Consider the following 15,250-nt stretch of genomic DNA (forward strand, 5'->3'; position numbering starts at 1 on the left):
TTTCTGTCAAAGTGGTTTAATTCTATTTCAGAGCCAAGTGTCCACATCACTAAAAGCCTAACCACAGCAGGCAATGACGTAAACTTTGAGGATGCCTGCAGCCAAAGGATCTGGTGGTAGATGGCCATGGAGACTAGATTTCATTACCTTTCCTGAGATTAATCAGGTCTGGGCCACAGGAGGGTAATGGAGCTTTGCCCCATCCTCACTTTTCTGTCTTGCTAACCTGCGTCACTCGACCTCTGGCCTGTAAGCACATCGCTGCTGTTAATTCACATTCACAGCAGTACTGATAACCCAACTTTATCAAGAGGAGGTAACTATATGCCAGCCCAAGGGCGGTCACGTTAGGTCTAGTAATGTGCAGTCAGCACCGAGTGCTTTCCCCAGTGTCGCGGCATCGCAGCCTTTCTAATGCACAGGGGGACAACGGCAGAGATGGAGAGGCTGAAAGCAGTTGTCTTTTGTGTGTTTAATGTGAATACAGCAAAGGGCTTTTCTAGTTTTCTTCCCTTTTCTGTCACTGTCCAGGAAAGTGCCTTCATGTGGTATATTGGGTGTCTGCTGGGATGGAAGGATTCTCTAAAGATACCAGGCTTTACATCAGGTCTTAAAAAGTTCCATGAAGGAGGCTGTATGAGAGGTATTTGAGAAGCCCTGCAAAAACAGTGAGCTCTGCTCTGTGCTGCCTTTGAGCATTTGCACGAGCTCTGTGAACTGTCTGTGCACTGAGAGTGCTTCCTGGGAGACCGTCAGGGTTTGCCTGGCTCCAGGGGGATCTGAGTGCACTGGATTTTTCTGAACTCGTGTGTTGCCTCCATGCTTACCTGCCTCTTGCCAGAAATGCCAAAAGAGACCTCTCCATTTTCTTAGGCATTTGGTGAACCACCTGAGCCCTGCAGCTTGATGGAAGAAAACCAGGGTGGTTTGGATTACAAAATATGGAGCTGCAACATTGATCTTTATGAATTTGCTACCTTGAGGGAAGACAGAAATCTAAAGAGCTTGAAATATAGTTGCAAAATAAAACCATAAATCTAGTAAAGTGCAGAATTAAACTGCACCGATGTACAGTCTGTTGGCTCTGAGCTGTCTCTTGGCTCTGGTAGCCTGGGCTGGCCCAGAAAGATCCCACATCGAGGTTATATCTTCCAGACTGGGTGTCAAAAGAAGGTACTCATTCTCCAGTTGTACCTGAGAGTTGTCAGAGAGCCATTAGATGCAAACGAATTTTGAAAAGCTTCACACTTTCTTCCTCCTATCTTCCCATAAGCTGATCAGTCTTGTCTGCTAAAGTGTGAGTAGAGGTACTTTCTTTTATTCTTAGTCTGGAGTACACAAAGCTGCTTCGGTTTCTTCTTCCTCTTTTCCCCAGCACTCTCTTCACGTTCTTTTGTAAAAAGTGTCTCTCATCCATCTCTTGTCTCTTTTCCTTTTGCAGGCTGTGGAGATGTACCCTGTTAAACATTTCCATGTACTCTTGACAACTCACATCTTCTGTAACAGAACAGAGGACTGATGCAGATGTAAGATGCTCTGTGTGCATGTATATATAACTTCACAACTCATGGCTGTAGGTTTCTGTAGAGACCAAATATCACGTAGTCGTAGTGTGTGACAAGCTGGCTCAGTATGTCAGAGCTATTTTTCCTGAAAACTTATTCGAAGCCCCTGTTTCCTACTAGATGGTGGAGTGTCCTCTTTGAACTTTCCTAGAGTGGAGAATTACCCTCTCCTGTGTGAGCTGGCCCTTTCAAAGACCCATGAGGTATAAGGGCTTTTTGCAGTGGTATTCTGGGTCAGGTGCATAGGCTTGTTGTGGGTGGGGGCACTTTTTTTTGTGAAGAAGAGCTGAAATGGTCATTTTCACTGAAAGTCAGCGGGGACTGGTACTTGACGTGGATTCTTGGAAAAACGCGAGCCTCAATGAGTGGTGTCAATGCCAACATTCTCCCTCCCTTTTCTCCCATAAAGCTGGAACAATGGAAAAAGTAAGTTCTGCTGCTTTGTGGTAACTATTTTCCTTAAAACCAGACTGAAAATTCATCTCTAGCTGTCTCAGGAGAGGATTTCCCACAAATGCATTGGCCTATTTCCCATGCTTCAAGTAAAGAATGTTACTGCTCTCGGCCGCATGTGCAAGAGAGGTTTCTGTGCAAAGGGCATGGGTCACTGGTAAAGGGCTCAATATAGTGCTTAGATTTGTTGTTACTTACAAAGCTCATATGTCTTGGTTTCCTTCCCACCCTCCTCCTGGAAGAGCCTGCTTTTGCCTGGAGTTGCAAGATGGAGAGAGAATGGAAGCTGTGATGAATGGGTCCACACAGCCCTTCCAGCTGGTGGAACAGGTGAAAGCTGCTGGGAAGGGAAGCGTTCACATTTCAGAGTGTTTTTTGTCTGCTCAGAGCAGCATTAGAGTAACTTGGTTAGAGAGGAAAGTCTTGCCTTTCCTACTGCATTTTGCTGTCAGCTGGCTCTGGCATTCATTTATAGTGCTTTTTATGGTTCTTAAATCTCTTCAATTAAAGAATTCTGGCAAAAGGGGGAGGAAAAAACAGAAAATTAGTACTTGCAGATGGAGCTGGGCAACACTGGGATGTCCGTGCTGGAGGCAAAAACGCCCAAACCTGTTAGATTTCCCATGAGACTTAAACGCATCCAGTCTGCATCCAGCCTAGATCTTGAATTTTACAGATGGATCCTGTCTTTCTGAATGGGCAGGTGCAAGTATCTGTGACCTGAATATCATATTTAGGCATGGCTGTGAGTATCAAAACTGTGTTTCGGTGGGTGCCCAGTTTCATTTCCAAAAACTATAATTTGATAGCTAAACTAGCCTGGGAACGCCCTCTCATTTCCATATAAGTGTACATACGTTATTTTTGATGAAAAATAAATGCACAGAACTATTAATATTTGCTGGCATAATGTCTGCCTTTGCAAACACTGTATGATGCTTTTGTTCGCTAAAAATAAAAGGGAAGCTGACTGGAGCGCTCACAGGGCCATTAAAGAGCACTAGATGACTGGCTCCATAGGGTAATTAAACTAAATATGCAGTAATGAGGGTTTTATAAGCCTGAGCCGTGCTAGTTATTGGGGTAGTTAGTTGTACTTGGTTTCTGGTTGCTAATCGGCTGGTTGCATCCTGGGGGATAGCTACTGCTGCGCTGAGGGGATGAGCTTCTCATTCTTCAGCAGCAGCTGGGACGGGTTTGCTGGGTGCAGTGCTGAGTTTGCATTAGGTGGGATGTGTGATCAGAGCTGCCACTCCAACCTGCATGTGACCAATCACTCCTAGCATCGGAGAGTAAGAGGAGGAGGCCAACAGAGGGTTGGACAGACTGGACTCCATGGGTTACATCCCAGGTCCCTCTTCGCAATTAAAGGCGGTTTCCTTTGAAAATTGTGTGGCATAATCTTTTTATCAGGGTTGAATTTGGTTTTGAGTCTCCTGGTGGGGTTGGTGGGGTGGGTTAACTTTAACTTTGTTTTCTGGTTTGTTTTTTAGAAATACAGTTATCTTCTGAGGGCTGCTTCTAGTTTCAGAGACTCAGCAATTCTATATGGATCAGTCTCTTTGTGTACACCTAGGCCCCATCATTAATGAGCTATACCTGCATGAATTCTGCTGGAGGAGCCTAAATCTCACCACTGCCTTACCTCCACTGTAGGATTAGTGCCTTGCTCTTACCTTCCTCGGTGGGAAATCTTCATTCCTTTTTATTTATCTGCAACAGAACAGCAGCATCTTGGTAAATTAACCTGAAAGTCAGTTGTTGCCCCTTAAGTTTCTCAGGATTTTGTTGGGAGTAAATTGGCTGAATGCATATCAATAATGGATCTTTTTTGACATACCTTGTCAGAAGTACTTTGAGTAATTTTGCCATGTGCAAAAAGTACCTGACTTGAGACAACCCTGTTGCCGCTAGGATTATGTTGCAGTAAAACAGAGCGAGGAAAGGTGGTCCTTAGTGAGGAATTCATGCCTCGGTAATAAGGGAAGGCTTGGGCAAGTTATTCTCAGGTAATCATTGATGGTTTGGCAGTGTCTTAACACAGGCTTTTCTATAAAGCTGCAATAGAGAGTGCTGAGGCTGTCTGGTTTTGTATCAATCTATTAATTCTCATTTCCAAATAAATATTAAAGACACTAAACTACTGTTTTGTCTGAAACAAAAGAAATGGAATTTTAGTGTCTGGAGCAGCTGATTGACTGGCACAGATGTAGGGAGCTACTTCTTGGCTATTCAAAGGTTTTGTGGCTCTTGATTAATATTAATTTGGGGTGTTGGGCACTGGCAAAGTGAGAGAAAAGACCCCACATCGTGGGGCCAGAGGCTGCTATTACTTTTAGCAAACCTTTGTTTTTGCTGTTTTGCTTCAGGCCTCATGGAGTGATCGGCATTGTCAGCTCTCATCTGAGCGCTGTCCTCAATGAAATCCATGCTGCAAGCGTGAATGGATGTTCCCTGAGTCAGATTAGTGATCGTTGCTGGAAATGCATCATCGGTGTCTGAAGTTTGATTAGGTCTTGCTTTATCTTAATGGGTCTGTGTACACAGCGTCTTCAGTTCCTAGGGGAATTGGGAAGATGAGGTGCCAAAGAGCATGTTTTGAGATCAAATGCCTCTGACTACTACAGTATCAGCAGATTATCAATTAGTAGTAAGAGCTACAGTATCCATGTACACGCAGGCAGTCATCTGTTGAAGAGGTTATCAGATACCTGAAAGAAAACAAGAGTGTGTTTTCAAGGGCTACACAGGGAAAATTGTTGCTGGTTTGCTGATTTAGGATTGATGTACAGCTCAAACAGAGAAGTGAGGCTGGGAGGGGAACTGTGGTGGCTGATGGTCAGTGCGGCAGAGGTGTAGGGACTGCGACAACCACCAGAGGAGCTTTGCTGAGTGATCATTAGAGCTTGAGCATGTTCATTCATTGTTCCTGTGGGGTGACCAGAGTGCCTTGCGTGTAGGTCACGTCACTCGCTAGAAATCCACTCGCTCGTGGACACTGATGCTCTCGTGAGACCCTGCATATTTGCTTCTAATCCCTACTGTGTATCCAGAAGCCGAATGTTTTCTGGCATGGTTGTGGATCAACCGTTTGACTATTTGCATAGGGCTTGTATTCAGCTCACACGTCCCTTTCATGAGCCACTGTCTGCCGTCCTGCAGTCTGAAATGTGTTTTGTGGTGGGGTTCCTGTGGGGTGTTTGGAGGTGGTGGTTCTCCCACCCATTCTGGTTCCTGTCTTGAAGAGGGAAGGACCCTTGGCAGCATTCCTCTCCCACAGAGAAGTGATTTGATGCATTCCAAGCAATATAAAAGGGCATTGAATCAATCTTGATTTAATCAGCTTTACAGGTGACATCTAGAGACAACTGAGAGTCTGATTTTAATTGTCTTAATCATTAGATGCTCTTAGAAGGATTTGATATAGTTAATCCTTAATATTCAAGTGCACTCAATGTAGAATGAGATGCAAGCACACACCTAAGGCATATGGAGGTCAGACGCCCTCCTGCTCTCCCTGTCTGTAGCTCCTCGCAGAACAGCAGGGAAAGAAAATCTGCTTCCCACAGATGTTCAGCTTATGGTGGTTCAAATATAATGAACCAAATCCTATTCAGCCATGGTGGTGTAAGTCTGTAGTAACATCAGTACGCTTGCAGTTATGCCCATTGGAGTAAGGGTGCAGCTTCAGGGCAGAATCTGCTCCTGCTTGTTCTGCCTCAAACAATTGAACTAATCCTGCAAGAGCAGATTAATCATTAGAGGCCTGAGCCAATATTCATTGAAATCAAAAGAAAGATTCCATTTGGCATAGATGGATTTGGGATGAGAATCCGTAGGATTACAGTGGCATCAGATTGCTGCTACATGGTATTGGCTATTGGTCTGATTTAACCATCACACACTGACCTTGCTGTAAGCATCCTCCTTCAAGCAGTTAAATGGGCGAATTGGTCTCCACAAAAGCCTTAAAATATTTAGAATACAGAGATTTTGCTCTTTTTATTTTGGGTCTGATAGGATGTTTACTTTTTATAAAGGTGGTAGAAAGTAATATCCCCTTAATTTATTTTTTATGCCATTCTTTTTTATGCAATAGTGAGGTCTGTAGGAAAACTCCCATGTGTCACAATACTAGCTATAAAATAATAAGACCTGTCAAAGCTGGCCTGTCTGTGGCTTAAGCAACTCCATTCTGAACACAGGTGATGGTCTCTCCACTACAAAATGTGACTGTTTCAGCAATGCTGTTTTCCAACACAGTAAACGTGTGTCCTCTTTTGCTACGTCTGGGTTGTGAGTGGCCTGGAGGATGCAGCAGAGCGCTTTATTTGCATGGTCTTCTTTGCAGAATTCTTTGTGAGAAAGCAAATAGGGATTTTAAATAATTGCAGAGGAAGGCAGTGATGAACTTTGCCACGAGTGCCTCTTAAAAACCAAACCTACACCAAGAATTCAGAAACGGGGTTGTGTGATCCAGCGCGCTGCCAGTGCTCTAACTTGCAGGGCAGCATTACACAGGAGTTTGCTGCTGCTGCTGCAGGAGTATTCCCAAGCTGCTTTATGCATTCCTCCCAAGCGCAAGCTGTAAGTCATTCTCACTTTCTGTAATTATAAGCCTGCTATGCACATATGAACCCTCTCTGCGTAGGCACTCCGACTGCTTCACCACCTGTGAATCCTGGGGCTGTGGGGTAGGTTGGTATTATCTGTGCTTTACACACACGACAACTTAGGGAACTAGGTCTTGCCCCATGTCATCCTGTGATTCAGAGGTGAAAGGGGAACAGTTATCCTCGCCAGCAGGTTTTTCTGGCCTTTTGCCCTCCTGGTCCTGGCACCAGGAGCAGCAGCTTCCCCCTCCGACACTGCTTCCCATAGTCCTTTTCATTGACAAAAGTGCTGTGTCTGTAAACATTAGTGCATGTGTCATTTGGCTGAGGGTGCGCAGGCATTGAGCATATAGGGCAAGTGTCTCAGTCCTGCACTGGGGTGTGCTTGTCTTATTTCATGCTTAAACCTGTACAGTTGTTTAGGATTCACATCCTTGAAGATGACAGGAGCCTTATGTATTGCTGTATAATTTATTTCACAGAATTGCTCATTTATATGGCTCATACTATATTTGGAGGTATTTGCTCAGAAAAAACCTGCAAGAAATTAGAAGGGCTCGATGCAGACCTTAAACACAAAATTTCAGTTAAGGATGGTATGTTGAGAAAATCCTGACCCCAAAAAAGGGCTTGGATACTTCATCCTCACTGACTGACTGCTGCCCTGGCCAGGTGTGTTCAGTGAATAAAAGCATAAAACTGATCAGCTGATGAAGTTCTGAAGAAGTGGCATAAGAGAGGTCAGTTCACATATGAATATCTCTAACCAGTGGGATGTACGGGGATTGGGAGCATGCTGTGTGCTCAAGACTAGTCAGTATGCCTGGTGGGGCCGTGTACTGAGATTGTGTACGGCTCCCACAGCTTTGCCCATGATCTCTCACTTCACATTATGCATTTGCCCCCCCTCCCCGCTTCTCACTTTACTCACCATCACCCCTGGAAGGGTATAATGTATCATTTCTGGTGATTGCTGAGACGTATAGCTGTTGGGTTTGAGATACAAACCCACAGCAAGTAAGTTCATATCATAGCTCAGAGTTTTTAGGATCAGATCTGGATCATGGTCGTGTTTTTTCTCAAAAAATATCTGCTGCAAGTAGGTGATTTGGATTTTCTGCACATAGTGCCTGTTCATGTACAGCTCGTTGCCTTTTGAATTGGATACTTAAATGTTTAAGTCAGATATTTGGAATAAAGTAGATGACTCGGTGTTAATCTGCTCTCAAATATCTTTTTTTTTATTAGATTGGGCAAAACAAAAACAGCCCAACAAACTCTGCATTCTGCTGAGCGTGGATCTGTGTACAATCAGTGTATTGTGTGACCTTCGCAGGAGATGTATAGTCTGTGCAATCTGCACATGGATGTATGGCTGCAAAAATAAATGGCTGATGAAGTAATGAATCAAAGCTGTGTTTCAGCACAGTGCAGCCCTAGGGCTGTGTGCAAGTTTGTTTGGCAATTAAGAGATGCTGGTCTTTACCTCTCCTACAGTTCCCCTGGGATCCTGGGGGTGCTGCAGATGGCCCCTAAAGTGTCCCTCTTTCAGGCAAGTCAGATGGATGATTCAGAGGGATGGTATAATTGTATTGCTTTCATGTTTCTATTAAGAAGGGGGGAAAAAAACTACATAAAAGACAGAAAGGCTGGTGCTTGCCTTTCTGCTGGTACCATCCCTGTGGTTCAATTAAGTGGCTTAACTCTCTGCTGTCTTCCAGGATAGCTGGTGACGCTGAAAAAAAAGCCTCTCAGCATGCTCATGATGAGCTAACTACATATCCTCCTTCAATATTACATGTCAGGTGTTATAGTTTTGTACTTTTCCCTCAAGACTAGCTGCAGGCAGGTCATGAGAAAGTACCTTGCACGGCTGCAGGCTGCGAGATCTTGCAAAGAGCGATCACTGCGAGGATTAGCCCAACTCCTGCCAGGGGAAGCAGAGCAAAGTAATATCAGAAACTCAGAGGAAAGCTTGTGCTTATACCTAGGAAACGTTTCTGACGTTCAGCAGGTAGAAATGAGAAGTTGTTATCAGTCAAGAGAGAAGGAGCAGGGAAGATCTTACCGATGTGGTCTATTGCTGCATGTCTAGCCCTTCACGTGGGAAGACCTCCCAGGTGCCAGCAGAGCACTTGCTGCCTGAGCTTGCAACTTCCAGCTGCCCAAATGCACCTCTGGCTTGAATTGAATTTAAGCTTGAGCTGGGGGCACATGGGCCTCCAGTAGTGCAGCAGGAACATAGGTATGAGTGGTATGGCTCATCAGCCAGGCAAAATGCTGTGCTACAGTACTGATCTGACTTGAATGGGGTAACCAGATCATCTGAGTGCTGTGAGGATGTACGAGAGGGCTGTAGTGCTTGTTGTGTAGCTGAAGTACTATGCCCAAAGGCAGGCTGTTGCAAAGTCAGAGTTGAACTAGGTGCTCTCCTTGTCATTTAATCTTCTTTTCCCCTGGATTGTTAGAGGTTCGGCTACTCTGGTTATGCATGGCTGCTCAGCTTGTGTCCTGTGAGTAAATATCCTGAGTTACACATGCACGGCAACTTCTCCTGCATCACGTTCCCTGCACGGGCTGTTGTTCTTGGAGCTGCTGATCCCCTGCTCTGGCTCTGGTCAAGTAATAATTACTCTCTTGATGGACCGAGCCAGGCTATTTTTTGGTACCTTCTCTTCTACATTTTATTGGTAGTGAGCTAATTCCATCATTTCTGAGTGAATAATTAAATGGCCTTCCAGTGTGCACCTGCCTGAGCAATGTACTGCTTGGCTGCTCAGCTCTTTCAGTTAGTGCCATAGCTGGTTAGGAATGGCACCAGCATCCATCCGAGTGGGTTTTATGTGGGAATGATGCCTGAGCAAAAATCCTGCACTTAAAAAGGCTGTGAAATCTCAAAACCCTGCTGCTTGATTGCTTTTCTGGTGGAGAGAAAACACTATGCTTTGCTTGGCTGCTCTTTACAGTGTTTGGTACTCAAGATAAATTTCACCAGTTCAGAAGGTGTCCTGAGACTGCTCCTCTCTCTGTGCTAGTGCCAGTGCTCTGCCTGGGAAATCGTTTATAAATGTCTCATTAAAGACCTCTGTCTGCCTCCTTTTCTTTCTTTTTGTCATCGGATCAGCTCACTGAGAGCAGCTGTCTTCACTTCCGTAATAGCAGCCCCGAAACCACGCTTGTGCCTTACAAATTCCCACAGCCTAAGAAACTGCGGACAACTGTGCACGTATGTATGTGCCGGGGTTTGCAGACATGGTGGGTTTAGACCGAGCTCGTTCCCAAGCTTTTCCACACTCTGAGAAGTTAGCTTTTTGCTAGATTTATAAAGAAACTGAACATATGGTGTGACTACAGCTATGCAACTGGAGAGCCAGAGACGCGTGTGAGTGCATGCCGGTGATTCAAGGGGACGTTGTGTTACACAGTGCATCGCTTGGGCTGCTGGAAGGAAGCTCACCGCGCCGGGTAGGAGCCATCCCTGTAAGTGTATCTCCCCCAGTTGGCATTCATGCTCTCGGGGCTGTCTCATGGGTTACCACTGTACCGGGCTCCCCCGGGCTGCTTTCTAACGCTCCTTGCTGTCTTTCAGTAGTTGCAATGGTCTGGGCAAGGTAACCCAGTTTGGATGTGGAGCTGGGGGGACAGGACTTAGTGAATCTTTACAGCTGAGGGCTTGTTTAAATGGAAAGCTATATCCTCTAGTTAGAATAAGCTAATAAGCTATGGTGAATAAGGTGAATAATACTTCCAGGTGGAATATTCTCTAGCTGAAGTAATTTTATTATTTATTTACAGAAAAATGATGCCTCTATTATTCCGTAATACACCAGGAGTTACTTTAGCATAGTCCTAGTTTTTCAAATATGTCTGTGACTTATTTCTAGAGGTGGGGGTGGCACAAGCTGGGGAGGAAGGCATGGGTGCTCCGTTCTTTTTGTCAAACCTGAAACACCCTTAAAATTGTGGGATTTTTGTTTTCATTCTTTTCTGGGAAAACAGGGTGCTGCTTCCAAGGTGTGGTAGATGGGGCCCTGTTTTCAGACTGGAAAACGTTGAATAGCGTATTGAAATATGAGTGTTGAAAGAATATACTTATGATTAAAAATAATAATTATGTAGAAATTAAGCCTGTAATCTTGAGATGAATAGATCCATCCATATGCTGCAAGTTAATTATCCCTCAGTGAAAGAAACCTTGTGCATTTTCTACTAGTCCTTGCCTCCCTAGTGCCCTGTGCTGCCAAAACCCATCTGCTTTGCATATTTTGTTGAATACCATTGTTTATTTGAAAAACTTAAAATCCTCACACATGACAAATATATACCTTTGCTGTTTGTTTCTTTTAAGAATTATACTGGACCTGATCTAGCATAGCTGGTAAACCCCAGGGTCCTCCATCCCTCCCGTCTCCAGCAGGCACCAAGAATGCGCGTCTCGCCTGTGGCAGAGCAGATTTCGTACCAGCCAGCCTCTTGAATGAGACCTTTATAAGAAAGCCTTTGTTCAGTACGTCTGTTTGAGGTTCATTGCCCTTCCCAGCTGCCCTTGTGAAGACAAATATCTGCCTCAATGGGCATCTCCTTGCATGCAGTGCAAAGCAACTTTGCAGGGGTTCTTGTTCAATTTTGCTTGCTCATTCATAGTCCTCCTTCACTTTCTTATTGTCCTCTTTTCCGTCTTCCTCGTCACAGGTTTCTTTCTAGGTGTGTCTCCTCTCTTCAGAGGAGCTGGAGCCAGCGGCGCTGAAGTTTTATCGGATATTAATATCCACGCCATGGGGTTATTCCAGGGAATAGCAGGGGCAACAGATTTCCAGGGTGCCAGATGCAGAGCTTGTCTCCATGCCAGATTACAGCCCCAACTTTTCAGCTTTGAACTTGCAGAGCTTTCAGTTGTTGTTTCCAAGTCAGCCATAAATCTCGCGGGCTTCTTCCTCCCACAGTGTGCTGCCAGGCATTCAGCTATCGCCTGCAAAGCATTGCTTTCTCTCGCAGTCACCCCTTCCCTCTCTATTTCTGCCTTATCTTGCAGCTTGAAAGGGCCGTGATAAATCTTGCAGAAAACAGCTGCTTCGTTACTGTGCTTGATAATTTGAATTTGGGTATGGCAGAGTGAGCTGGCTTTCACCTGATGGCCAACAACGTCAAGTTTATTTAATTCAAGCTGCTTTGAGAAAGTCCAATCCCTGTGTGGGAACCTAGAAATTACATGTGGTGAGGCCTCTCCATCACCAAGCGCTGGGAAGGCAGCAGGCAGCCAGCCCGTCTCCCGTGGGAGACCCTGTCAGCCTGCGTGGCGGCTTCCTCTGCTGCCAAGTCTCCCTGCCCACGCAGGTGGCAGCTCGTGGAGGTGCAGCAGGTTGTACCTCCTTGTCTCTTGCCTGCTAGACCAGCTACTGTAGCTGATAGGGACTGAGGCTTGAGTCTTTGACAACAGATGCTCTGGACTGTCATTCTTCATTCCCTTCTCTGCAGCTCTTCCCTCTGTCGGCTAGTGAATTTCTATGGTGTTATGCCTGGAGATGAAGTGGTATTGTAGACCCAGAGAGGCCTACAGTAATTGCCATGTAAAAGCAGTGGGTAAAAACTTGGTTGTACAGACAGTGTACTGCTATTCTACACCTCCAGCTCGTAGTGGAGGGTGCTGGTCTGTTGAATGGGGGGAAAGTATCATTCACCACAAATGCCTGGTGCCCTGAGTACAGGCTGCAGCTTGAACAGGGGCAGTGTCTGACGTCCCAGCTGAGACCACATCCCCACGTCATCACCTGAGTGTTGAACCATGCAGAGAGCCAGGCTTCTCTAATGCCTCTTAGGCTCTTATCTAATCTTTGTGGCAATAAAAACATACATTATTCCTTTTAGCTGGCACACCTTCGGCCAGCTGTGGAGTTTTCCAGTTGACAAAAACTGCCTTGTCTTCAAACGGTCATTACAGGCCCCTGGTCATGGGACTGTCCTTGAAGCCCTGCCCAGGCTGGGAGTGAGCAGAGCTGGTACCAAAGGTTTTTGACTAGCTAGTTTGGCCACAGGGCTGCATGTTGAGAGATGCTCAAGAGCTACAAGGTGTGCTGCCCTGTCACAGGTTAGTGACGTCTGTAGCATGGGCCAGTGAGATGAGCATGCAGTGTCTTCGGGGTGTGTGACAGTGACACTTCTGCCAGGCTGGTACAGCTTTTCTTGCTGGCTAGTGGATGAGAAGCTTATTGATTGCTGTAGAGAGGGAATGTGGCCTTGGAGTGGACAGATAATTTTGTGCTGTACGTCAGGCTGTCTCATGATGTGGGATTTGAGGGAAAAACCCTCTGAAAATTAAAATTAAGAAGGAAAAAGACCCCTCCCAGGAGCACCATAAAGCTCTTTTGTAAATATCATGTCTTTTCTCATTTCTCCCTCCCTTCCTGGAGTAAGATGCTACTCTGATATATCTTTCTTCTCTTTTTTTTTTTTTTTCCCCTCTCTCCTTTCTTTTAAATCTAACGTGCCTCCATTTTATCAATTAACTGCCTGTCTCCTGATTCCCATGGCAACACAACAGGCTGTTGCATTTCTGATGCCTTTGGCAGTTGGGGTGCCTGGCATGTGTCTCGGGAGCAGTAAGATTACAAAAGGGTTCTGCAGGGGGTAGGAAATACATGGGCAACACTCACTATGCACTGCTTCTCATGCTAAACTATTATTCTCTTCCTCTCCCTCCACCCCTTTGAAACAAAGGGGAAAGGAAACTTGTTTCTAATTGCCTAGTGATAAGAAATGAGCAACTGAAGTGCTGTGGGAGGTCGAAAGATGTGGAGGGAGTGAGGGGATGCAAGTTTCTGCTGCATGTGGATGGCACTTAAACATAGCATGAGGCTGAGCATCTCATTGGGGATCCTGCAAAGAAGGTTATTCCTGCTGATGCTGCAGAGTGCGTGCTCTGTTCCTCCTGCTTCAACTTTCAGAGCTTACTTGAAGGGGGGTTTCTTGCTCCTGTAATGTACAAAGCTGTCTCTTCACCCCTTCCTACAGCAGATGTTTCCAAGAGCTAGAAGACTGTCCCCTGTTTGCAGAAGTCCATGTGCTTCCAAGAATTTCGGACACATGGCTTTCATTGACATGGTAACGAGAACCATGTGAACAGGCTGAAGCTTCAGTTAAAACCTTTAACCTCTCCAGTTCTTGGCTGGTAGGGATTTGTTTGGCTCCTGAAGTACTGGTGCCCTGTCACTGTGGGTGCCCTGTCACTGTGGGGCCCTAAAACCGATGGGGTGAGTTTGCAAGAAGAGCCCTAAGCACCGGGTCTGCCGTGGTTATTATTAGTGCGTCATGCATGTGCTTTACAAAAGCTAAAGGGAAAATAGAGACTTAGAGTTGGATATGACGTGCATTTAGTGGATGCTGTGTATGACTTTGATTTATAAGTTGTTGTTCAGCCCTGAAAGCTGTGACCTACAGGAAGACCATTTAAACTGAAAAGAATGAGCCGGGTAATGAACACAATAGGGTTGTACAGTTGGAAAGCCCAAGTGGAAGAGATCCTGCTTTACTGCTTGTTATGTCTTGGAGCCTGGTCCCAGCAAGAGCGAGGGAGGGAGGAGCTGCTGTCACAGTCCTGTCTAGCAAGCGAGGTTTGTGTTGGACAGAGCAGCAGAGGGAGATTCTCCTGGACCAAGGAGGAAAGAGCTTTCCCCATCGCTGGCTTCCAGGTGAGCCTCTGAGTTAGATGCATAATAGTGACATTCAGAGAGTTCCTGTGGCTTGTTGATCGGCATCACCAGATAATGGCACGATTGGAGTAGGAATACTGAGTTTACATTTTGTTGGATTTGTTTCTCTTGTGTAACTCTGTTTTCAACTTTGTACCTGAGATCTGTACCCTTGCTTTGCTGTTAGCGAGTTTCTTGGAACTTATTGGTGTTTAACTTGGGAGTCTGACTAAACAAAAGATTTTTCATCTTGAGAAAAAACAAATCCAAATGACCCAGGAATAGACTGATTCTTTAGGTGCCTGTAGGCTGGAGAAAGCTCAGGAATTCTGGGGACTCGGGCCTTTCCCCTAAGCTGCAAGAGCTGCTTGGAGAGCAGGTAACTCCAGGTGTCAGGTCTTGGAGCGTAGGGCTGTCAGCTGATGTCTGGTTTGGGCTATCCTAAAATACTCATGGGATCGAAGGCAAGTTGCTTATCACTAACTACCTCTTGCCTTCTGAAGGGCTGGTGACTAGATACGTACCAGGCAGGATCAGAGCTTAGTCTATTCAAACTACTCTGGATGTTGTCTGGCCATCTAGTTAATGGGTCTGTCAGACCTGAAGCCAAGAAGAATGGGTTTAGCTTGATCATAGTAACTCTTGGCTTCTCTGAAAAACCTAGTGCAAAAAAGCCTCGTAGCTGCACTGTAGGAAAACTTCTGGCTTAGTTATTGTTTTATATGTGGGTAATGAAGGTTGTGTAAAATACCAGGTTTCTACAGTGTGGCCATAATGAAGAAAGTGAACCTTCTGGCAGTTCCTCACTTAAATCCTATCTTTCTGAATCATTCACCTCATGCTAAAGAATAAAGGTGCTGCTGACTGCTCTGCTCAGGAGCCTGTAATTAGGCTGTTTCCCTGAGATGGTATAACTACTGCAGTTTGGCAGCCC

General features: G+C 45.4%; 1 protein-coding gene across 4 annotated transcripts in view; it reads left to right on the forward strand.

The window, feature by feature from the left end:
• Window positions 1–15,250, forward strand: part of CLIP2 (CAP-Gly domain containing linker protein 2) — an 81,859-nt gene that overhangs the window by 19,608 nt on the left and 47,001 nt on the right. For 2 of the 4 annotated variants that reach the window (XM_064468088.1, XM_064468090.1), the window contains exon 1: window positions 14,151–14,316. The exons of the other annotated variants lie outside the window; for them this stretch is intronic. In XM_064468088.1, coding sequence (XP_064324158.1) covers window positions 14,166–14,316 — 151 coding nt within the window. In that variant the 5' untranslated portion in view covers window positions 14,151–14,165. Of the gene's footprint in view, window positions 1–14,150; window positions 14,317–15,250 lie in introns of those variants that run through there. 4 annotated transcript variants of the gene reach the window in all.

This window comes from Phalacrocorax carbo, chromosome 17, assembly GCF_963921805.1.
Source record: "Phalacrocorax carbo chromosome 17, bPhaCar2.1, whole genome shotgun sequence".
Lineage (NCBI taxonomy): Eukaryota > Metazoa > Chordata > Aves > Suliformes > Phalacrocoracidae > Phalacrocorax > Phalacrocorax carbo.